General features: G+C 27.1%; 1 protein-coding gene across 7 annotated transcripts in view; it reads right to left on the bottom strand.

Annotated features, from left to right (window-relative positions):
* Positions 1-224: 224 nt before the first annotated feature.
* LOC145202271 (E3 ubiquitin-protein ligase listerin-like) overlaps positions 225-26,448 on the bottom strand; it is a 28,341-nt gene continuing 2,117 nt past the window's right edge. For 2 of the 7 annotated variants that reach the window (XM_090081533.1, XM_090081535.1), the window contains 28 exons: positions 24,516-24,695; positions 24,294-24,392; positions 23,668-23,898; positions 22,904-22,956; positions 19,630-19,801; positions 18,769-18,936; positions 18,377-18,511; positions 14,276-14,467; positions 12,672-13,289; positions 11,345-11,386; positions 11,129-11,267; positions 10,916-11,028; positions 10,681-10,741; positions 9,761-9,878; positions 9,552-9,666; positions 9,260-9,382; positions 9,088-9,155; positions 8,781-8,998; positions 8,054-8,349; positions 7,826-7,937; positions 4,314-4,457; positions 2,749-2,950; positions 2,528-2,599; positions 1,889-2,200; positions 1,425-1,559; positions 938-1,223; positions 660-827; positions 225-557 (listed from right to left, as the gene is read on the bottom strand). In XM_090081533.1, coding sequence (XP_089937659.1) covers positions 498-557; positions 660-827; positions 938-1,223; positions 1,425-1,559; positions 1,889-2,200; positions 2,528-2,599; positions 2,749-2,950; positions 4,314-4,457; positions 7,826-7,937; positions 8,054-8,349; positions 8,781-8,998; positions 9,088-9,155; positions 9,260-9,382; positions 9,552-9,666; positions 9,761-9,878; positions 10,681-10,741; positions 10,916-11,028; positions 11,129-11,267; positions 11,345-11,386; positions 12,672-13,289; positions 14,276-14,467; positions 18,377-18,511; positions 18,769-18,936; positions 19,630-19,801; positions 22,904-22,956; positions 23,668-23,898; positions 24,294-24,392; positions 24,516-24,695 — 4,632 coding nt within the window. In that variant the 3' untranslated portion in view covers positions 225-497. Of the gene's footprint in view, positions 558-659; positions 828-937; positions 1,224-1,424; positions 1,560-1,888; positions 2,201-2,343; positions 2,416-2,527; positions 2,600-2,748; positions 2,951-4,313; positions 4,458-7,825; positions 7,938-8,053; positions 8,350-8,780; positions 8,999-9,087; positions 9,156-9,259; positions 9,383-9,551; positions 9,667-9,760; positions 9,879-10,680; positions 10,742-10,915; positions 11,029-11,128; positions 11,268-11,344; positions 11,387-12,671; positions 13,290-13,934; positions 13,969-14,275; positions 14,468-18,376; positions 18,512-18,768; positions 18,937-19,629; positions 19,802-22,903; positions 22,957-23,667; positions 23,899-24,293; positions 24,393-24,515; positions 24,696-26,448 lie in introns of those variants that run through there. The other 5 variants (XR_016450646.1, XM_090081536.1, XM_090081534.1 and 2 more) reach the window with 5 other exon arrangements.

Below are 26,448 nucleotides of genomic sequence, written 5' to 3'. Positions count from 1 at the left end.
CTTCGGATCATCAACCTAACATTTCCTGTCAAAATTTTTTCCCCTAAATATCAAAGCTTGGTTTAGGATGGCATTTACTGGATTGATTTGAGAGAGAGTGAGAGTGTGTGAGAGTGAGAGTGTGTGTGTGAGAGAGGGCTTTTTTTTATTTTTGATGAGGAAAGTTTTCCTTTCATTCCACGCGATGTTTATAACCAATTTAGAGAATTTATGACCAGAATAAATTTGTTAGATACAAAAAAATTTATTTTTTATTTTACTTTATTAATCAAATACAATATTAAAAAGAAACATTAAATAAAAAGAAAAATTTTATTTTGCTCCTTTTTATTTAAGGAAAAACTTCTCTCTCAAAATCTACCACAGCATAACACCAATCATCGTCACATATAAATCTGTAGTTTGAGTCAGAATAAAGTATTTGCAATTTTTACTATCATTAAGATGCCCAAAAAAACCCTCTTTGATTTAAGCCATCTAGAAATGTAATATCATTTTTAGAATTGGTCTCGACAAAGTGGACATGTAGATTTACCACTTGTTCCAAACCATTTGTACTAAAGAAATTCAAAATTCAAACAAACAAAACAAAAAAAAAAAAAAGAGAAAATTCAAACAACACACATTAGAACACTAACAAATGTTATTAAGAACTTTACCAAGCAGACTGGATGAAAGCTTTTTTTGCATGTTTTACACGCTGTCGTTGGTAGAGAGTAGTTTGAAGGATGTATAATCGAGAAGCAAACCATGCATTCCTCGACACCCTCAAATCTTTTATTCACGTTGTTTTTCCACATTTGTAGGCCATCTGACACAGCACCGTTCTAAATAATTACAATATATAGTAACTTGATTTACTCGAACTACTAGAGTTTCTTTAATGCAAATTTTGGATAAGCAAGGAGAAACTTCTGTTAAAAGGTGAAATTTTTACTTGAAAAGATAAAAAAGTTGTGAGTTGCAGCATCCACTGTCTCCACTCCGCTGTTGACACACCAAACCTTTTACCACATTCCACGGTAACAGGACTAAGAGGATAATTAATAGGAAGAGTAAGTACTAATTCCATTGTCATTTCTTCTATTGAGTATTTTGCAACTATTTCACGAGCTACCGGAAGTGCTTTCACATTCATATTATTTGAAAAGTCTTGCTTATGATGGATAATGTTATTAAACTCTCTTTTCAACAAGTCGGGAGTAATATATGACGAAGTGAATCTGAAAAAAATATATATGACGAAGTGAATCTGAAAAAAATATATATGACGAAGTGAATCTGAAAAATATATATGACGATGTGAATCTGAAAAAAATATATATGACGAAGTGAGCCTGAAAAAAAAAGAGACATGAAAAGAAAAAGCTACTTCGTAAAAAATAACACAAAAAGAGGAACGTCTTTTCAAATCTAAAACTCACTTTTCAACGTAGGCAGCGTCTTTCCGATCGAGTTTGCTGAACCAACTTCTTATAAGTGCTGGCATGCAACTCATAGCGTTGAAGAACAATTGAACGGCTATTGTCTGCAAATCTTCAAAATCTAAGTTGCTAACTACAATAGATATTGAACTCAGAAATTTGAGATTTATAAAACTTCACCATAATTAGCCTTACATTTATCTGGTTGCAAAGAAGTAATGATAATATAATGATAATGTGATGATAATATGATGATAAGATGATGATTATATGATGATTATATGATGATTATATGGTGATAAAATGATGATAATATGATGATACATCTTGTTACAAATATGTTTTTGTTTAACTTAAAGTGCAACAAATTTTCTCTAAAAAAATAAAAAGTAATTTAGTAATAATAAAAAATCTCAACAATTAAAACACAAAATAAAACTTAAACTAAATAATTTTTTTTAACTCTGAACTGACCATCAAGTTTATTACAACTGCAATTTGATTTGATAACACAACATAAACAAGTCATCAATTCGTTGAGAATCCCAAACTTGTGGAAGAAATTAGCAAACAATGAACGATTGCTTGGAGAAGCCATTTTAAACACTTCTATAATAAGTTGCCAAGATATTATATATATTAGTAAATGGGAAAGCTGCTGCTTATCTAGAACGCCTCGAAGAGGATTAGTAATTGAAACTTTGGCTTCACTTAAGATTGTTAAAACAACGTCATGGCTTTTTGTAATGTTATCAAAAAGCTCATCAGGAAATGATCTAAAAGCAATAAAACTGCTATACACAAGTGGAAGATTATTATATTGGTTATTTATTCAAAATCTGTGGATTGTTTACGAGAAATAGATAACCAATTAACAATTCTTAGACTCTGTTAAAGAAGGTGAATCTATTGTATTTACTTTATTAACAAACTTGATCACAAACTTGATCACAAACTTGATCACAAACTTGATCACAAACTTGATCACAAACTTGATCACAAAATTGTAAAAACATTTGCATCAGGTAAAGGTAAAAGTACAGGGCAAAAAGAGAACTCAAAAAGAAATTAGAAACTAAAAGAAATTTTAAACAACTATTTACCTTAATTGTTCGCATTCACTTGAATCAGGCTCAATATTTTTACATAAATATTCTTCAATTAGGTCACTTAATCTATGAACAAAAGTGAGGCAGATAAGTTTTTTTTAAGAAAATATTTATTTTATTTACATAAAATACTAATTTAAAGAACGTTTATATATAAAACATTTTAAATGCATGAAAAAACTTTAATTTTGCATAAAATGTTTGAAAATACATACTTTGAAAGAATGTGAAAACTTTGAAGTTTAAAATGCAATTGGCCATTAAAAATTCTTTCATTTAATGATTTAAATAAGTTATCTAGTGCAGTTTTTTTGAGCTTTTCAGAATTTTTAAAGAGATAACTTTCTATAATATACTCCCTAGATACAAACTGCATTGCAGATGAAATAGCATAAGATAGTTCCTCTGGTAATGATTCTATGGTAAAAAGCACTCAGAGTATAAGTAGCAAAAGTTATACACTATTAAAACTAAGTAGCAATTATAAGTAATAAGAAAAAAATTGCTTTACTCAAATTGGAAAAAAGAAAAGGATAACCAGAATCACATTTTAATACACTTAACCACAAAATTAAAACACCACTTATAAATTCTGACTTATTTTGAAAAAAATATGTATTTTCCAGATTTATCAATTACAAAGATGATAATAATGTTTATTATTACATCTTTTGTAGGTTTTATTCTGTTTCCCTTATTTAATTTCCAAACTATAGCAGCTTTTCATAAGTAGCATGTTTTGCTGTAATTAAATCTCACTTCTAAAAGAAAAGTATGCATTGCTTTTAAATTGTTTTAACAGTAGAAAAGATAACTGTCATTTGAGCAACACATCTGTTCGCAATGCAGCATTCTAGACAAAATTTAAGTCGTGATGAATGTGTTGTAATTGTTACTTTGTCCAATGAAGGATTAACAAATCACCAACTTGGTAGAAGCTTTGGAATGTCTCATACAACAGTTGGTAGGGTTCTACAAAGGTTTGTAGAGACAAATAATCACGCTGGCTTTTGGATGTGACTCATTGGTGGTATGGGGTGAAATATCTTTAACAGCTTGGGCACAGCTTTTTATTGTTGATGGTGGATGTCTGACTTCTCAACGGTACATAGCAGACATTTTAAAAACATTTGTGTTACTTTTTGCACCGTACATTGAAGATGGATTCTTTCTTATGCAGGATAGTGCTTGGTCACATACAACCCATATTGCTACTGAATACTTAAATAATGTTAACTATTGATGTTTTGGAGTGGTCAGCTTGCAGTCCAGATATGAACCCAATAGAGCATCTTTGGGACATAATGGGACACTGTGTTAGAAGCCAACATCCACCACCTAACAGCCTAGAAGAGCTGCGACAAAGTCTTATCCGCGTATTGGATGATATCCCTCAAGAAACGATTAGATCTCTAATTGAAAGTATGCCACAGCGCTGTCAGACTGTATTAACATCAAGAGGTAGTAACACTAGTTATTAATAAGTCAAAAATGTTTCAATTTTAGCTGTATTAGTGTGCATAACAACAATAATTATTTTACTTTGTCTGTTAAATGAACCATATTTTTGGTTTTAGTTTGTTTTTTTCACAATCCTCAAAGTCGATTTTATTGCTATCATCGAAATAATTGTGTTCATGTGTTCTATTCTTAATATGTTTGTCAAATTATATGATAATATTGACAACAATCAAAATAAATTGAAAGATATAAATAGTGGGTTAATTTTGCGGTTAAGTGTAGCTCCTCATTGAAAGGTCTAAAAGAATTTTAAAAATACCTTTATAAAGAGCTTTCATAGCAACATTTGTAATTGCAGCATAACAGGCTGGAAGAAAGAATTCTTTCCATTCTGAAAGCAAACTGTCATCCACAACCCCATCAAAAGACACACTCAACCCAATCAATGGAGGATAAGAAGCCTCTAAAAAAAATTGTTAATTATTAACTTCTTTACAGAAATAAGTTAAAATTTTTGAAACCATTATTTAATGCATAAAAAATATGTAAATATGTTTTTTATATATTAAACAATAAACAATTATATAATTCTAGAGTTGCACCATATATATTGACTGGATTTAAGTAAATATTATCAATCCAATATCTTTTCTGATAATTTACAATTATTTCTAGGGATAATTTTCATTCCCTAAAAATTTTCAATTTAATTCAAGGATAAATCACACTATTCATTGAAAACTTGTTTTTTTTAGAAACACTAGGATTATAATAGGGTTACATGCAGTATAAACATAAAATAAATAAATGCTGCCTTATAAAATATAATTAAGATTTTTATTTTTATTATTAAGATTTAGAAACAAATGCTATTATCTGAATTATCTGGTGTTATATTTAATCTGGTGTTGCAAAAAAAAATGATGCACTTTTATTTCTTAGGTTTACTCAGATTTTTGTAAGTTTTTTTTAAAAAAAGATTTACTTTTTTTTTTTTCTGTCAAGACTTGCAAAGTAAAAAAACAAACTCTCTAGGTACAAAAAAGGTGACACAATATTAAAGGTTTTCAATGATTTAATTGTTTCAGTTACTCTTTGTACAGTCTGACAAAAGTGAAAAATGATCAAGGATAAATGTGCTATTGACTAATCACCTAATCAACCATGGACTTCACATACAAAAATGATAATTCACAAAGTGAAAACCCATTTCAATCAGAAGAAAAAGGTGTTCCTAAGAACATTAGCAGAAGAGATTTCAACTTCAAAGGATTCAATTCATTAAATAATTAAAGGTAATCTACAGTCACGATCAAAAGTTTGGAACATTTAAAAAATTTTCATAAAATTTGAAAATTGTGTTTAAATATATTTTTTTTAATTGAATATTTTGAGTATTAATATTATATGCATGCATATTTTATGTTATAAACATAAAAATTTGTTTTAGTCATAGTTTGTTGTTATTTTAGCAAAAAATTAAAATAATAATTATGGGAAGAACTAATTAATTAACAACAGAAAAACGTGCTCAGATTGCTATTCTACGTGAACAAGGATTGACACTGACTTCTATTGCTTCTAAAATCATGATATGGGGTGCCATTACAGCAAATCAAAGTGGCGGTTTATGGTTTATGCCTCCTAACACCACAATAAATAGCCATGTTTATCTTGATATACTTTAAGAAAAACTTAAATTATTTATGAACATCACGAATATTAACAAGTTTCAGCATGATGGAGCACCCCATCACAGGGCCAAGCTTGTAAGCAGTTGGTTACGTGAGAATGGGGTTGATATCATTGGCCCCTGGCCTGGTAATTCACCGGACCTCAATCCCATTGAAAACTGCTGGAACTATCTCAAAAACGAAGTCCAGAAACTGCGACCCTCATCTTCAGATGATCTTCAAGAAAAAATAAGCAGGTATGGACTAAACTTATGACTCCTGAATATTTGAGAAAACTCATTCATTCTATGGCTACCTGCCTAACTAATTGTTTGAAAGCTTAAGGACACCATACCAAAAATTAAATTCATAAAACCTTTACTAATAGTTCAAAGTTATTATTTTTGTCAATTGTTACTAATATATTTTGATAAAATAAATGAATAATTTAATGAAAATTGTGTTTTTTTATACAATGTTCCAAACTTTTGATCGTGACTGTACAGCGTGACGTCCGGCATACAAGAAAAGCACAGAGCCACTACTTACAAATGGTCAAAACGCCAAAAGAATTAAGTGCAAAACAATTTCCAAAAAGAAGAAACATTATTACTTTGATCATTTTGGGACTGTGATACGAGCACATTGTGGACTTGTTCTTCGTTGAAATCTGCATCCAGTGTTAAGTTTCTGATTTGGTGTAGAGAACTAGAAAATGCTGCCTCGATGTTTGCATCAATTTGAAAATGTTATGTATTATTATAGTTATTGTAGTTAAATGAATTATTAAACTCTTCACCTTCATAGTTCTCCAAGTAGTTATATGATGGAACCTTATCAAAATTTGAATAACTTTGGAAATTTTCAGAAACATTACTACTACTTGTTTTTTGATGAGATGTTCATAATTACAATGCCTGTACAATGCACAAAGCAAGAGAATTTGGGCTATAAATCATGGAGAAACCAATTGAAAAGTTGATGTAAAGCTAAAATAAAGTTGTTGTAAAATAAAAAAATTTCCACAAAAAGTTATAGTATGGTTAAGTGTGTGTTCAGAAGGGATAACACCATTGATTCCTTGAACAAATGAACAGCCAAGTTAACAATCAAAAATTTTAAGTCAGTATATTGAAAATATGGCAACCAAGTTTTGGTGACAATTGAACCCTTCAACAAGACAGTACAGTAGCTAACACCCATCACCTTTCCCAAAAATGGTATAGACTATTATTGTCTCATTAGATAAAAATCTTTTGGTACTGCTATGTCATCTGTTACAGACAGCTGGTTATACAGCTGTAATCAACAAAATACAACCGAATTCCCACCAAACTCTGCAAACCCTTTGGACTGGAATTTGTTTGTGACAAATTTGATTGTCAAATAAACTAGGATAAAGTATGATTGAAAAAAATTGATAAATTAAAGCGTGCAATCACATTAGAAAAAGTGTTAAAAAGTTTTGTATTTAACAAATTATTTCATGTCTAACAATAACTGAAACTAATTGCATTTTTTGAAAGTGACTTTTGTTGTAGAAAAAGAAAAGACAAATTTTTTTAAAAGATTCTTAGACTAAGGTCACTAAAAGTGGATGAGACACATAAAAAGCAAAAATGTACCATTCTTTTTGCAACACCTGTTAGTTTTTTTTTTAAAAAAAAATGTTTAACACAACTTTTAGATATCTAGACAAATTTTACTTCAAAATTATCAGATTAACAAAAGATTTTTATAGAAAAAAAAAAAAAAAAAGAACTAAACTTAACTAAAAAATCATTTCATCATTTTAAATTAATATAATTTATGAAATTTAATTATTGAAAAATATTTTTATCTTTTCAGATATCTCCAAACATGTTCGAATAACAACAATTTCAGCTAATAAATTTTTTATCAGAAATCATACAAAAAATATTTGATAAAAATTTGTATATTTATGCACAAATTCTTGGACAAAAAATTCAGATAAAGTTATACAGATTTATTTGTTCAAATTATAAAAGGTTGACACAGACACTGGTGCTTAAAGATAGTCATAAAATATTTTTACTTTACTAGTGATTTTTTTGGCTAATTTTTTAACTCAATAAAAAGAATTGTGCTTTTGGTTCCTACTTTAACAAAATATTTTTATTTATGTTCAGTAACTTACTTGTGTACTTATCAAATACTGCAGCCACAACTCTAAACATTTCATAGCAAGATACCATGAACTCAACTGAGCATTTAGATAATATTGGTAAAATGAATGTTTCTTCGCAAGTCTAATAAAAATAAAAATAACACATGTGATACTACAAATAAACATTTAAAACAATAAATAAAGATGATAAATATTTGTTAAAAATTATTTAATATATTTATCAATTATTTAATATGCCTGTAGCCATGCAACTAATGAGCATAGATAAAAGTCCCAATGCTCTCCTCGTATACAAATACTAGCTGTCTGTAACAGATGACATAGCAGTACCATAAGATTTTTATCTAATGAGACATCAACAGTGTCATTAAGTGCAGTTGATAATAGTAGTAAATGATTGTTATCAGAACACCAGACAAGTATATAATTAAGCAAATCTGTGGCATAATTTTTGTAGTCTTCTTTATTGCTATTATCAACCAAGCACCATCTTGATAAGATGCACCATACAACTTTTAACAAATTGTTAAAAACTAAAAAAAAAAAAATCACTCAAGCTTGGAGGAACAACTTTAACAAGCTTGGAATAACAACTTTTGATTATACATGTATTTTTTTACAACTTTTAGTACTGATTTTGTTATTATGATTGCTTTGCAAGTTTTGGGAATTTTATGTTTATGTTTTGCTGTTTTGATCTTTTGTTTGTTTTAAATTAATATAAGCATTTTCATTTTAAATAATCTAAGTTAATTATTGTCTGTAATGATTACTTTCAACACAGCCTTAAAAATGTTAATAAAAGTTCTTATGTTAATAATATTTTGTAATAGTAAACCAGAAGAGTTTTCTGATGTCAAAAAAACAAGAAATATTTGAGTTGATGTGTTACCCAGCAAATTACTAATGTTAACTGTTATCTGAAATTAATAACAAATAATTATTAAAATAAAAAATAAGTCACCTTTCACATCAGCACCAGAGAGCAGCTCAGAAATATATTGGACAGCAAGCCTACTTATTTCTGAGATATCCAAAAAATCAATAACAACGCAGAGTTTGTCAGCAAAATTCTCTACAGATGGTGTTATTAACATTAGGCACTTGTCAATAGGTTCAACCAGTTTTTTGCGCTTTTGAAAAATATTTAAAAAATATTTCAACTCTTTTGCAGATCTTGTGCTAAAGAAATGAAAATAAAGACACTTAGGAATTCAGAATTTATGACATAATATTCATACAACTTAAACTCATAAAAAAGAAGCTTTCACCTTATAAGCTTTTCAAGAAGTTCCTTTTGATTATTCTCATAGGTAAAAATGAAACTTTCCAAGACATACTAAAAATCAAAAATAAAACAAGATATTATTCTAAATTTATTAAATTAAATTACTGTGTATTTTACAACAGTTCATCAAACTAATTCTAACCTTTGATACTTACATTTTCTTCTGACATACATTTAATAGCAGTATCTACAATGTTATCCTGGTTTAATGGAAATTTCAGACAAATCATCTCTAAAAATTTTGAATAAAATAAAACTGCATTTCTTCTTCTTCGATCCTAAATTAGAAATAAAAAAAAAAGTTCAATAAGATAAAACCAAATCTGGAAACCTTTACACTAATTAGTATTAGTAATAAGTATAAATGTTAACTATAAATATTAGAAGTAATATTTAAGATAAATTTGAAACCAGATTTTTTTTAAACAAATTAATTTAAAAAATTACTTCAAATTTTTCCCAGTGGTTGACAGCCAATAAATCTTCTGCCAATTTTAAGCAAAATCCATCAACAGATTTACAACTTGTGTCACTTAAGATGATTAAAACATCATCATGAAATCTATAAGTAGAACAAACTTTGTTAAAAAATACAACTAAAACAAGTAAGCATAAATACTAAATCGTTAAGTAGCTATAAAAATTTATGAACATACATTACATCATCGAAACAGTTTTCTATCACCCATTTCAAAAAAATATTACGGAATTCTTCTTGAAATGAACTACTTGCTATTTTATGAAAACCAAATAAAAGAGCATCATGTCTTACATCTAGAAAAAAAAATTAAAGCATTGTTTAAAAAAATAACTTCAAATCCTATTTCACAGCAGCAGCATAATGATAGGAAACTGATAGGAATTAGTTTAAAAGTTAACAAAGTTGGTCATCCTTCAGGATTAGGTTATAAATTTGTGAAAAAGTATAAAACAATAACTCCTGATAAAAAAAATTTGCAATTTGTTTTCTTGACTGAATTTATGCAGTATACATGACTTTGGCAATATTAACAATGTTTTATATCTTACAAGAAAATCATATTCTATAAAAACAAGCATAAAGATTTTTTATCTGATGGAAACACATTGACAAAACATCATTCTCTTTAAAAGATTTTGCATTAGTATTCATTAGTATTCATAAATGCATTTTGACACTCAATAAACCATTAATTGTTTTTGACATTTATGTAAGTTTGACATCAAAGTATGGTATACTGAAAACTATTTGTTTGCTTAGAAATAATTTGTTATGCTACTAGTACAATATCCAATATAACTGGAGGATACCTAAATGATCAGTTGAATAAAAATTATGCTCAGATTGTAAGCAGATTTTTGTTGTGGAAAGAAGCCCTGCAATATTTTTACAACCACCAGAATTTGTTGTTCATAGGTCTAACATTTAATTATTGTTAATGTCCTGACACAAAAAAAAAAACTTTTAGATGTTAAAATTAGTTGCCTCATCTCACATCTCTTACTGTTGACATTAGTGTCCTCGTCCTATCATATTTTATGTTTGCATAAAACAGTAAACTTCTCTACAATTACAGATAAATAACAAAACAATTACCTGTTGCATGTTTCTTTTGCATTATTAATAACCATAAATCAATGAAAACATCACTAACATCCTAAAAATGATATTTATCATTTAAAATAATTTAGTTATATAATCAATACTTTATAGTTTAATTTTTCACTAACTATAATCAATACATCATTTTGTATTCATAACACTAATCATAATAAAATATATTCAATACAGAATCAGTTTATTTACAGCTAAAAATTTTAACTAAACTTACACAGCTTGATTTACAGATAGAAAGAAAAGATGGTAGCAGTTCAGGATAACTCTCATGAAAAAATTCCTTCAATTTTAACATTAATTGTTCAACATAGTGGTTAAGGTCTTCACCTTAAAAAAAAGTTTCTTTATTTGAAGTTATGTTTAATTGAATAAAAATAGAAAAAAAAAAAAAAAAAAAAAAAGTATACTTCAATAAAAGAATTCTCACCCATTAGTAACAATAAATACTTCGAAAATATGTCCATGTGTTTCAAAATATTGTTGTACATTAACAAATCCATAAAGTTTTTTTGTGCAAATTTACTCTTTGACCAACTTAAAACAGAATGATTGGAACAATCTAAAATCTTAAAAAAGCAATAAAAACATAATTACTATTATCTTAAAGAGTGGGGAATTATACTATATTAAATACTTTCTTTACCTGCTGCCATAGATGTAATGAATATTCTTGAGGTAATTTTTCCTATAAAATTAAATCTAATTGATAAATCAAAATATACTCTGGTAACAATTATATTTTAAAAAAGTAGAGAAAATTGAATCTTATAACAGACTTATTGTCCCTTATGGAAAAGACTATCAAAGCCAAAGTGGGTAAGTATTGACTGGAAGTAGAAAATAGTTTAAAATTCAGAAAATTAATCTAAGGGATGGTGTATAGAAAAAATAATATTGTATTCCAGATAAGTAATAATATTTTAATATATTTTTCACAAAAAATGAAATTATCATCATTTTCAAAGAAGTTTTTTTCCAACTTTTTCAAAAATCAAGAAAAGCTCTTCTCTTTTTGCTTTGAAAAAAGAAGACTGTTATTTTTACACTTTTTACACAGATTTAATCTTGATGTACAGATCGACACCAAAAACGCTTGCATAAGTTGTATACCAAGTAATATTTCATATATTATCAGAAACCTTTTTTACTTTATAGATACATTTAACACCACTTCTATTTGCAGAATTGTCTAATTAGCAAATAATATCTTTTCATTTGTAGTCAACACACATATGGACTGACCAAGGGAAAACCAAAATGACAAAGAATGAGTTGATCCTTGAAAGACACGTAATATTTATAATATTTTTTGGACCAGATTGCACTCTTTATAGATTGAAAAAATGTAAAAAAATTCTCTACCACACTGAAAAGTTGTTCAAACAGACTGTAAAAAATCCAAAAAACTTGGCTTGAAACATCTGAACATCATTTGTCTAGATTAGCAGGGAAAAAATCAAGGAATATGTAAGCAATTCTTTTGCTGACATATTTTCAAGCATTTTTATTATGTGTATTAGGTTTTAGATATATTAACAAATTCGTAATTTCTTTGAGCATAAAACATTCATTCTGAAACTAATGTTTTATAAATTTAATTGTAGACAATAGTAGAAAATACTTTAAAACTCAGAAAACTTCAAAATGTAATTTGCTGCAATATCATTTACCTGCAAAATGTCTAACTTTCCTATTGTGATTTATCAACAAAGATGCAACAGAAAAAATATTTTAGATGATTCTATACTAATCTAATTTAAAAAAATATTTTTTACAAAGCTTTATAAAATATGCTTTGTAGTCATGCCAGATTATATATATATATATATATATATATATATATATATATATATATATATATATATATATATATATATATATATATATATATATATATATATATATATATATATATATATATATATATACAACTATATAAAATATAAAAAAAAAAAAAAGTTAAAATTTACCTTAAAGATAAAATCTAAATACTGCATTATTTCGGATTGGCGTAGAACCTGATGGATGGATACAGAAAGTTTAGCGATATCTTCAAACTTGTCATGACTTAATGGAAGCAATACAAATGTATGAAACTTGCAACAAACATCCAAATTATCCACATATTGAAACTTTGGAATTGTGGTATTAAGTATAAATTTGAGCAACTTTATATCAAAAGTGAGACATAAAATCTTTATGAAATACTTATAATCTTCTGTGCTTGAGTCAAAGAAGTTATAAATGTTGCAAACCAAGTTGATCAAATGATCAGTCTGATGATCTTCTGAATGAGTAACATCAATACTCTCTTTGTTAGTTATTATATTTCTCTCTTTGCTCATACATTGTACAAATAGCACTAGCATTTCAAAGAAATGATTGCCCTCTGAATGAAAATGTTTGCTTTGTGGGATAACAGCATCTGAAATTACTAACCAGATATCAATAAGTAATTGCTTTACAGTAACATCAGAAGATGATTTGTTTTTAACAAGAGAAGTGAGGCAATTTAATTGCATAAAAAACACATGAGCAGATGAAGCAAATATCTTTTCATTGAAGAAGTGCCTCAACATAGAAAGCAACTAAAAATGAATACACCAGTTTTTCAATTATTTTGTTGTAACTTATTTAATGACAAAAATAAAAAAAATTCATTGAATTTACTATCATTACATCACAAGTGACATCCTTTTTCTTATCAAAAATGTTAAAATAAAATACTGAAAATTCTTGGTAATTGATAATTGATTAATTTAAAAAATTAAAAAACTGATAATTTAAAGCCAGTGCAGAAAAATTCCTATAGAGAAATTTTTGGAAGTTCCTAAACTTTTAGAGTTAAGGAACTTTATAAAGCCTGGTGCAACTACTAAGAATATCTCTAAAAAGACATAAGCATAACCTAAAGATTTCATGGTACTACTAGGAAAACCATGAAATCTGATTCAAAAGTTATTAACTGCTATAGTAAAGTCAAAAAGTGAGTTTGTAAAAAATTATTTTGAGAAAATCTTTTAGACCAAACTTTTTAGTTCCTAACTTAAAACCAAAAAACCACTATGAACTAAAGCTGTATGACAATCAAACATTTCATGTGTAAATATGATTTTTTAAGAGTGTTACTTTTTTATTTACTTACAAGTAAACATTTCACATTCAGGACATAACTAATAATTCAAATGTTTTCAAAAAAAAAAAAAAATCATAACATATGTAAATAGTAATACCTCTCAGCGGTTTTCTCAATTAAAATGGTTTTCTCTATTTAAAAAAAATGATTTTACTATATCTAAAGTGCCAAAATTTTTAATTTAAACATTAAATAAAGGCCCTAAGTGTTTTTATACAAACATCAATGAAAGGCATCAAATGTTTCAATATAAACATGAATTAAATGCGCCAAATATTTTAAACATGATACTGTAAGCTTAAAAAAACTAACTCTTTCTAATTCAATTTACCCAGGATTTGCAATAAACTTTTTAATAAACAATTTATTTCAAACTGTTTTTTTTAAAACTCATTTGTCTAAAATTTTTCAAAAATCAAAAATTCAAAAATTAAATACCTGATCTTTTAAAAGGTAATCCATCACTTTTGGATTCATGATGTTGCGCAATAACATATACTGTAAACACTCTCTGTAAGATGTAATAACCAAGAGAATATCAACAGGGGACAAAACGTTTATTTTAGTAAAGAGTCCTTCAGTGAGAGATGTCAAGAATTCTTTGTGAAAGAAATATTCTTCACCCACAACCTGAAAAAGCATATTTTCATGTAATGTAGAAATTTAGACCATTGATTTTAAGGAAATTAAATTTGAAGACACCTTTAAGAAACCAATCCCTGTTCTCATGTGCAAAGATACAATGTTAAAATGATAAATAAATTTCTGTATGGTTTTTTAACATATATATATACACCTTGTACAGAAAGTTTAAATGCACTTGTTTTTTGAATGTGTATAATTCTTTTAAGAAATGATAACCCAATAAATTGATGAGATGTAGTCCGCATTTTTTATGTTTATTTATACTAATGGATTAATTTATTGATTTAGAGATAAAAAAAAAAAAAAATTATAAGGATACCATAAAGAAGGTGGAGGGTGATGAGAAAATTAACGAAGCAATTAAGTCCTTTCAATTTTTTGAAATAAAGTTTAAACGCACTTTGATTGGAAAAATCGTAACTCTTGTTAATTGATTGATTTTTTCTTGCAGTTTTTCACATTTTCATCACTCAAATGGTTGCTATTTTTAGTATATTGTATTTGCATCTTTATTCTTATCTTATTTTGCAAAAAAACTGCGTCTATAATTTGATTCAACCTTCAGCCATTTTCAACTGATAAAACTTTGTCAAAAGATCATATTTTCATGGGTAAAAGAGCTGTCTCATCAAAAATCAAATGGCAAGAATATTGACATGCATAAAATGAAAATGAGCAATCAACAAATCAGCAAACACTTGAATATTTCTGAATTCAGTGTTTGCACAACAATAAAAAATTACTTATTGACTGGTAGTGTCAATGATAAACCTTGAATTGGGCGCCCAAAAACACTGTCAGCTCGCAATAAAAACATGCTTTATACGCTTAGCAGACGCAACCCAAAAGCAGGAGTATCAGCTTTGAGTGCAGGAATCAATAGTTCGCTTGTAGAGAAAACAGTAGTCATTCGACCATAAATAAGTTATTATGCAAAAAAGAAATAAATTCTTTTCATGCTGTAAGAAAGCCTATGTTGTTGTTAACCGATCGTCTAAAACGAAAAAAATCTTGCAAAGAGCGTTTAAATTATTCAGTGGAACAATGGAAAGTAGTTATCTTTTGCGATGAATCGAATTTTGAAATTATCAACAGAAAAAACAAGAGATTTGTTCGTCTCAAAAATACGAAAAAATATTTGAAGCAACACATACACAGCCGTATCAAAAAGGTGGTGGCTCTGTTGGCATATGGAGATGCTTGAAATACCAATCAAGATGATTGAAAATCTTATTGAATCAATCCCAACCCAATTACAAGCATGTATCAAAAACAACGGGGGTCATATCCCATATTAGCATATTTTCATGACAAAAAATTAATAAGTGCGTTTAAACTTTATTGCACTTTCTTCTCATCAATTTTTTGATTTCTTGTGTTTGATATTACATTTCAGAAAAGATTTTGTGTTTTTTTTCTTTCAAAGTTGTGTTTTTTTCTTAATTAATAATTGGCTTAGAAAAAAAAACAACAAATAAGGAAGACCATGCATCAGATTTTCCTTTTGCACAAGTCCAAACTTACCATAACTTACAAAAAAACAAGTGCGTTTAAACTTTCTGTACAAGGTGTATATATATCAAATCCATTACTTAACACTATGCCAACTGATATCACTGGCCAGGCTACATATAGTATGCATTATTAGCTAAATTATCTACATTTAAATAACATGTATTTGCTGGAAAGATTAAGTATGTTAATCAAAAGGTTTACATATATATATATATATATATATATATATATATATATATATATATATATATATATATATATATATATATATATATATATATATATATATATATATATATATATATATATATATATATATATATATATATATATATATATATATATATACACTGCTGCTCATGGAAGTTAGGACAACAAATTTTTTTTCAAAAGAACAATATTAAAATGTAATAACGTTATAAAATTATTAACTTATGTTAGTAAAATTTATGTTTATATAAAAATAAATCAAGTTAAATAAAATTTGTACAAAAAAATTCTAAATTAAGTTATTTTAATGTAAATACATTAAAATAACATAAATTGTACACACAAATAAAAATCAGTAAAAAAGTAAAAAAATTTTAAATTAATAAACAGAGAACCCAGAAACATATTAAATTCATGTATGAACCTGTATTTTACATTATCGATTCAAATCTTTTAAGTTTGTCATTTAACTAGTATTTCTATTGTTTACTGAGTTTTTATATGCAGATATTTTGTGTATTTTGTGTTAGTGTTTTAAAAATTTCAAGTGCAGAAGTTTAAAGGTATAATTAAACTTATTTTTTTTAGTGTAAATTCAAAATATTGAAATAAATATGCATAAAGGTAAGCAACAAGTGTAGAAAAAAGGGCAGCAATACTCACTTTGTTTTAAGAAGACTATACAGTTAGAAAAGTAGCTGAAAAATTAAATCTTAGTAAATCAACAGTTAGCTATACAATTCATCGATATCGAGAATCTGGAAGTTTGGAAGACAGAAATCATCCAGGTCCTTCTCGCATAACAACAAAAACTGATGACTGTCGTATAAAAGTTATCAGTAAACGTAATCGAATGTTAACTGCTCCACAAATAATAGCTATTTTCAACTGTGATCAAGAAAGAAAAGTTTCTGTCAGTACAACCAAACGAAGGTTACAAAAAGCTAATTTGCATGGTCGTGTTACTATCCGAAAACCATATCTACGAAAAGGTAATCAACAGAAGAGATTCCGTTGGGCACAGTTCCACAAAAATAGGACGATTGGTGAATGGAAACAAGTACTCTGGAGTCAAAATTTGAAGTTTTCGGAAATAAGCGAAGAGTTTACATCAGAAGATCTGCGGAAGAAAAACTCAATGTCTGGTTCCAACAGTAAAACATGGTGAAGGCTCCGTGATAGTTTGGGGTTGTTTCTCTCTGGATGAGTGGGAGATTTGCGTATAATCGATGGTATAATGAGAAAAGAACATTATAGAGATATCCTGGAAACAAGTGCGATCCCTTCGGGACTTCAATTAATTGGAGATAACTTTATTCTGATGCATGATAATGACCCTAAACATACTGAATTGTTATGTAGAAATTATTTAGAATTAAAAAAAGCTGAAAATGTATTACATGTTATGACCTGACCTCCCCAAAGCCCAGACCTCAACCCCATTGATTTACTATGGGATGAACTGGATAGAAAAATTAGAACTATATGTCCAACATCAAAATCTCATATATGGAACAATTTAGAACAGGAATGGATTAATAGTCAGAAAGAAACAATTAGAAAATTAATTGAAAGAATTGCTTTTTTGAAAAAATCTCCATTGTCCTAACTTCCATGAACAGCAGTGTATATATATATACATATATATATATATACATATATATATATATATACTATATATATATATATATATACATATATATATATATATACATATATATATATATACATATATATATATATATACATATATATATATATATATATATATATATATATATATATATATATATATATATATATATATATAACAAACAAAAACCTTTTGCTATAATTTCAAAATTTAAAACTGAGGTTTATTAGTATAAAAACCTCTCTTTGTTTTATTTATGTGAAAAAGAAAGAAGATCTTCAATTATATGGACTAGCTGCCTAAATTGCCCTAATAAATCCAATTGAAATCTTGTAGATAAATCTGTTGAAATAGTGCAACTTCATCATTCTGAGATTCTTGAAATTAAATACACATTGACATCCTTGAGAGTTCCGAGCAGTTTTTTGGTTTGTTTTATGTTTGTGCTATTGTTAAGTCTATGATCTTCAAATTCAAAAAAATATAAAATTTTGTTTTTTGAATAAAAAGAAAAGAAATTTTTAACAACTTTTTACCTCATTTGGAAGTTGGCTTACAAACAAAATCAAATTTGGATAAATTATACTAATGTTGCCATAACCACAATTCTTAAGCATTTTCCAAAACTTTGGAAAAACAGCTTTTCTAACATTCACATGGTTCCACCATCCCTGATGTTATATAGAAAAATATAAATAATAGAATAGCTATAGTAAAAATCATTTAAGTTTTTGCTTATACAACATTTGATTAAATTTGTAAAATTTGAAAAACTAAGGCAAAGCAAATATAACTTTTATAAAAATAAAATAAGTTTATAAATAATCAGCATAAAACACTTAAAGTCAATATAAAAAAAGTAATCAAACTGTACAAAAGAAGAAATCAAACCTAATACATATAATATTATCAGTAGCTAAGAACATACCTGAAACTTTGAAATAAAAATCAAAACTAAATCCCATAATGGCTGAACAACAATTGATTCTTGTTCATCAAATGAAGTGAGTAGAGTGGTAGCTAACTTTAATATACATTCATTCATAACTGAGAACTTACAACAAGTTAAAATAAAGGTGTAAAATGAAGAACGTATCTAAATGTTAAAAATGAACCTAACACATTTTACAATACAAAAATATAAAAAGTATAAAACATTATATAGGATATAAAATGTGAAAAGTTGATAATTCATTTATATTACACAGATATATTAATAATTTTACAATACTGATTGTTTATTACATAGAAAGCGCATTAAAAAACATTAGTTTTTTAATAAAACTTTTAATTAAAGACATCTAAATTTTCAAAAAATACCTGCATATTAGGCATTTTATATATCCTTTATTATCTATCATACAAATCTTATATTTCAAATGAAGTGCATTATGTTAGTAAAGTGAAGTAGATTAGGCAGATTTACAAAAAGTTTGAGAGTAATCCCAAATAATATGATTATAACTGCTTATCTAAAGAAGTAACCTTTTTCTACAATAAAGGATGAAAACAAGCTAAAAGTAAAATTGTTTTTTTATCTTTTTGAATGTAAATGTGTCTGCATTTAATGGATTTGATGTAAATCCATTTAGTTTCTATTTCATATTAAGTACACCTGTTCATTATTTTGATATAACTTATTAATAAAATGATTTTTTTCTCCTCAGTTTTTCTAACTTGTGTCTCTATAAAATTCTGGGAATTTCTCTTTTTCACTAAACTATTTCACTAAACTACTTTATAGGTTAAAATAAATTATCTTAAACTCAAATTACAAAAATTATCTTACCAACCCAGAGCTATGTTTAGAATACTTCCAAAAGTTCTTCTCAGCAGTCACCAACTGTATTGTTTCTTCATAAAGCTTTGAATCAATATTTTTTATGAAGAAATCAAATGCAAGTAATGAACTTGAAACAACCCGAATATATTTTGCTTCTCTTTCTTCAAGAGGAGTAGTTCTAAAAACAATATAAAAATGGAAATGCTTTTTGATAAACAAAATTCCAAAATATATTTATTCAAAAAAGGAAAATTCAATTTGTTATTTATACTAAAATGATCTACCAAATGTTGATTCATTGAAATTTTAATCTATTCACTGTACACTATGCATTGTGTATCAGAGTAAATAATGAATGCAAAAAAATAGGGTGGGCTTTTTTTTTTTAAACTTTAATAATTAACTCTTTTCCAACTTTTTGAAAACCTTTTGAAAAAGATCATTCTTTGCTGCATAAATTTGAATAACTTTACAATATTACTTCTGCAAATTATGATTCTATAATCAAAAACTGAATATCAAAATAGAAAATATTTAATGAAAGATTTTCTATATTTTTCTAATTAATCATACATTGGAAAAAAAGTATTTTTCAGTGATACTCAATGATCCTTTTTCTTTTGAAGAGAATGATGCTTCCAGTGAACATCATTATCCAACATCAATTTGATGTTGATACTCTTCCACAGTTTTTAAAATATATTGCAATTGAGTTTCATCTTTTGTCAAGATTTTTGTGTAATCTGAAATATGTTTCACCGCTTTGTCATTCACAACACTCATAAAATTATAATTTTATGTGCATCCAGGTATTTGGTTATTATTCTCCACTTGTTCTGGTAATGTTTCTTCATAAATGTCCAATTTATTCCAAGCAATTCAAATGCATATTTTGATCTCTTTGTTACAATATCATCTAAGTTCATGCGTACAACTTTATCCATTAATCATTTACCTTTATACCTTTTTAGCAGGGTTTTTGTGGTTGGCTTTTCATGTGCAATCAAAATTTTTTCTTTAGTTTGGTTATCAACGTCATGACAGATTCAGCCACTTCTTTGTCAAACATTTTAAAATGCTTCCATTTCCAGAACAGTGTCAGGTCATTATGAGGAGCAGATGAAGAGATAGGAGCCCAAAACCAATGTTCCATGTAAATTACTATTGAAAAAATCAAAAGTCGTAGAAGATTCTTCTTTTCATTTTTTTTAAAATGAAATTGATGTTGAAACAAGTAGATTTTAATAGAGTGTAGTGCTTTTGCCATCCATCATGCTTGGTGCATAGCACCAGGAGAACAAAAAGTTATTCCCACTTTGGCCTGTGTTGTTTGAAGTAGTATCAAAACAGAGTGTGACAATTCTGTCATATTACATATAAAATATTGATAACATATAAAATATATACATATAAAATATTGATAACATTTTCAACTTAATTAGTAAAATAGAAATGATATATGATAAAATATGAAAAATGTGGGTTCAAGCAGCCTTGCAAAATTAAATAAATGGATTAAGCAACCCCTAATCATCAATAATATGTATCCAAAACTTCCCAATATCATTTTTTCATTAAATGGAACCATATAAAAGGTTGAGAGCATAAGAAAAAAAAAAAAATTTTTTTAATACATTTATTTGCCACACTAGTGTATGTGTTCTTTATAGAAATCCACAGTTTTGATCTGATCCTCACCAAATTTTGCCCCTGGCGAGGAGGTGATTACAGAGCTAATAATTTTAATAGTTTTTACCAGTGAAAACCAAATAATTATAAATATGTGTCAACAGTTTTTTATGACAATTTTTGAGGGATATTTTGGAAAAGTAAACTACATAAATGAACAAGAAAATTTGTAAAGACAGGTTTTTGTTTGGAGAGAAGATTATTGTAATTTATCGATTTGTTTGTTGCAAAAAAGATACAATACCACAGTGTGATTTAGTTTCCAAAAACATGACTACATAGCTACAGTTGCATTTCTGATTAGTAGTAAAGTTTTATCTCTAATAGCTGGAAAACCTGGTGCAACTGCAACAGGTATTCCAGCTAGTCTGTAACTAAAATTGGAAAAGAACTTTACTCTAAAGTTAAATCTCTCTCAGATTATTCAAAGTATTTACTCAAGAATTAAATCAGGAATATTCCCATACCATCATTGGGGAAGAGAAACTGGTCCTTATTGAGAAACAGATTGTACTTAATTCTGTATTCAGAACACAAGCTATCTGTTGAAGAAAAACATCAAAACTCAACTGTAATTTGAAGTCAAAGTACAGTACAAGTGAAATGAGAGAGCAACTGACATTCTAAAGCAGTAAAACATTTTTTAGCTTAACAATAATATGTAAAAGCATGAAGTAATAATTATAAAAGCATGAAATAATAATAATTGTAAAAGCATGAAGTAATAATAATTATAAAAGCATGAAGTAATAATAATTATAAAATCATGAAATAATAATATATAAAAACATGAAGCAATAGTAATTATAAAAGTATGAAGCCACTTATACTGAGAATGTCCTCCAAACCTTGCAAATTTTAAAACAGAGGTTTAAACTTTGTAGTTTCATTTTTAGAATTTTAATTGAAGATTTTAAAGCGAAAGCATGAATGTGAGATCTAGAAAAAATCCATACCTATATGTTGCCGAGACAACCATAGACTAAAAGACTGGGATTAGTGTTTATGAATCTGTTCTTAGTCAAAAAAAGGAACTTTGCAAGCTTTAACTTAGCATCATTCATGGGCAATTTGTTTAGAATTGTTCATGAATTTATAAAAGTTTCTCAAGCAATAGATAATAAACCAAAAAAAGTACTTCATTATAGGCCTACCATTTAGTCTTTACTGCTATAATTCACTTGATATAGAATTTGATATATTCAATTTGATATAGAATTTTTCATAAGTATATACACACTGAGACATAATGTTTGTCAACAATCAAAGAAATATTTGCTGAAATTCATTGTACAAATATAAAACCTAAAGAAACTAACTACTTTAAGACTGAAAACAAAATCTAATAAATTCAGAAGACCTGTTTTAAACTTTTTTGAATTATCTTTTAGTGACATTTTGAATCAATCAATAAAATAACTGGAGAATTGTTTTTTTTGTGGTCATTTTCATTAATTTTTATTAACAAATGACTTTTGAACAACATTTTCTATTGATATTCAACACTCGTCAAAAAAGTATATTTTAAAAACTTTTAAACTTGCATGTATAAAAAAAACATGAAGGCTATTATAATGCTGGATGGACTTACTTTGGATCACTTAATGTATCTAATGTTTCTTTCAGAATGTTGTTGCACAAGGTCTAATAATAAAAGAAACTTTCAAAAAGAGGCTGAAAAACTTAAATGTTAAAAACAATTAACTTTTTCACTTCCTATAGATAACAAATAAATAATTAAAAAAAAAAAAAAAAACATAAAAACATCTGATTGATTAATGCAAGCATTAACTTACAATTACACAGCTGCAGTTAAAAAATGTACATAAAATTTTACAGACTTGGAAAAAAAACTGTCAAATTATAAATCTAAGCTATAGTTTTAAAATATTACACATATTTACGTGGAAAATAAAATTTTTATAATGTAAATATTACTAATATTATTATTACATAATAAACATATTAAATATTACATAATAGATATGTAATATCAAATAGATAACATATTTATAAGTATATTATAATATATAAAAAGTATAATGTAAAAATATTTTTATATTATATAAACTTATTATATAATTAATATTATATAAATATTACTTTTAAAGTAAATATAACTTTTTATACAATTATTACAATTTATACATATTTACTTTGTATGGATATTACAATTTATTGTATATATTTTATAATTTATTATATAAACTCTGTCATTTTTTTTTTCTTTAAATGTTACAATTTTTATTTAAATAAAACCTAGAGAAAAACATTTAAGATTTACTTGACTATTAAAAAGATTTTGCAGAGTAAAAATGTTTTTAATAACTTTTCAACTAGAAAATAAAAATTTACCTGAAGAATGTCTTTTCGACAAAATAATAAAACATCATTTTTTTTTTCCTTTGGGAAAGTCTCATTAAATGACTTTTGAGCAATTAAAGAAGTAGGAATATAAGGGTCAAACATAGTTATTAGCCAACAGGGCATAACAATTTTTAAATAAGGACCAAGATTTCGACCAGCTCTTGCTGCAACTTCATAGTGGGCCTGTTGGGTAGCTTCTCTGATACGATGATCAAAGTCCTAAAATATTATACATTAATTTTTTATAGAAGTTAACTTTAACTTGCTAAATTTACTTTCACTAATCTATTAACGCAATCTGCTACTCAAGATTTTTTTATTAATCTGAACAAAAATATTAGTGGATGGCAATCAAAAGATGGCTTGTCTTTTATCTATTTTGTGTAAAACAATATTTAGATAATAAGGGACTAAGTATACTTACCTAACTATAAGAAGTTATATGATCAAATTTTTTGTCATGCTAATTTTCTCTTACACATTTACAAGTCCTTTTTTTGTTTCATGCTTTTTTTTTAAATCATTAAAAGTAAACCTTTATGCACTAAAATGAGGAGTGAAAAAATGAGTGGATAAAATGAGGGTAAAGTGGAGAAAAAGGTTTAAATTCTTACTAGAGAAAGTTTATTAAATATTCGCGGCCATATTATCAGTACTGAGTTGATATCGTTGCTATTCTTTTCTTTACAAAAAGTAGTAAATTCTTGAATAGCCTAAAATTTAAAAGAAGAATCAATTCTGCTAACACTAGCCTATGATTAATATAAAGTGTTCATCAAAACCTCGAGAATGAAATATATAAATAGCAGAAGAGGAAAAAAAAATGAAATGCAAACTTTTAATTTTGTAATTGTGTCTCTTTTAGACATCTTTCTTGCAAGTATTTTTAACTCTCCATCAAGCATTGAATCATCAGTTATTTGAGATAATACATTTCCGGCTATTCCAGTAAATCCAATAAAGCCAACTAGGCCATCTTGTTGCAAAAACTGCGCTGCTCGACTACTACTAGATGGCTAAAAGATAATTTAAAAAAAAGAAAAAGAAAATAAGAAGATATGAAGTAATGTTCATCATTTGACTAAAAAAAAACTTAAAAAATTTAGTCAATACATCAACAATTTTTGATAAATTATCATCAATTGAAAATCTTATAAAATATTTTTGGTTAAAAGATTTGGTTTAAGGACTTAGTTAATAAAATTTTAAAAAATTGATAATAATATTGTTTGTGCTATACAAAAAAAAAGATAAAATATTACTACTGCTGCAAACAGTAGTAGCATTTTATCTTTTTTCTTTTTTTTTAAATAACATTACTCAAAAGTAAAAAAGTCTCTAGTTATGTAAATGTCAAAAATGTAGACTTTTTCACAGGGCTTGGAAGGCTAAAGACCAATTGCAAAAGCCTTGAGGCCCATTCTTTGACCTTTGGTTGTGCAACATTTTCAAGTAAATTTACAAATGACATTAAACTTTTATATGGCTAAATATAATCATGTTGGCACACAATCTCTACAACTCTGCCCTTTTTTATTGCTTTGTTTAGTGTCATTTGTTGTTCACAGTAAACATCTGAATTGATTGTTTGGTAGTTTAGATGCAGCTCAAAATGCTAAATGCTATAGTAATTTAACCAAACTGACATAATTTTCATACTTTAGCTGTGGTTTGCACTGGTTTATCATGTCTAGACCATGATTATTTTCAATTAATGCTATTATAGACAACCCATTTTTCATCTGCAGTGATACATTTCAAAAAAATTAGTTTAATTTGTTATATAAAAAAATCACGAGGCTAACTTTTGAGCTTCTTAATGAGTTCAAGACATTTTAAGTGATCTTCAACTGTTGTGTGGGATAATTAATCTCTCTGTAATCACTCACAGTTACATGACAATGTAATTCAGTTATGACTCTGATTTGAACATCATCTGTTTCAGAAAGTAGAAAAGAAGTTGATCATGTTTTAGTAAGAAATATCTAGAACAGAATTTATGTTAAGCAATAACACCTCAAATTCTTAGGTAGCTCAATTGCATTTAAGTTTCATAAAATGTTAAAAATTCCACAAAACTAGCATTAAGCAAGTTTGTAAGTCATGACCATAAATTCAATGAAACCATTTTAAATTTTTAGTAACCAAATGTAATTTTAGTCTTTTAATGTAACTAATATTGTCACTCTTTTAAACAGTCTCTGTCAGATGAACTCTATATCTTGCATTGATTGTTCTGTTGTTGGCCTTCATCGCACCAGCTGCTCTTTGCTTCAAGAGTTTGCTTCAAGACATCTGGAAACTGGGAGCCACTCTTCTAAACAACTTGTAACATGAACTGAAACTGCTCCTCATTTTATGTCAAAATACCACTCAATTCTTGTATCAGTGTTACCTCTTGCTTAACATTGTCATTGACAACCTTAAATTCCTTTATGACTGCTGCTGTGTGCTTAAAATCCTCTTGCTCATACCATTCATCTGGGTCTACTAAGAAGAAGCTATTTGGTAGTTCCATACCTTCTAAGAGAGCATGGGAATGTTTGGAAGTGAAGTTAGGAAGTGTCATTTGCCAAAGAAACTTGAGGACAAAGTTGATTTGGTTTGATGGCATGTCTTTGCCATCTTTTTCCTTTGTGTTAAATAACCAAACACGAAAATGTGGTTAATTTGATTAATAATGCATAATTAGCATATATTTACATCATGGTGACATACTAAAATCATGGTGAAACACATTGAAAGTTTTTGTCAAATGCAAATAAAGCA

The sequence above is a fragment of the Hydra viridissima genome, unplaced genomic scaffold, assembly GCF_058129835.1.
Source record: "Hydra viridissima isolate aposymbiotic clone 2 unplaced genomic scaffold, HvirCarnegie_v1 scaffold_3, whole genome shotgun sequence".
NCBI lineage: Eukaryota > Metazoa > Cnidaria > Hydrozoa > Anthoathecata > Hydridae > Hydra > Hydra viridissima.
Note: the sequence above shows the minus strand (reverse complement) of the source record. Positions and strands in the feature narration are given on the sequence as shown.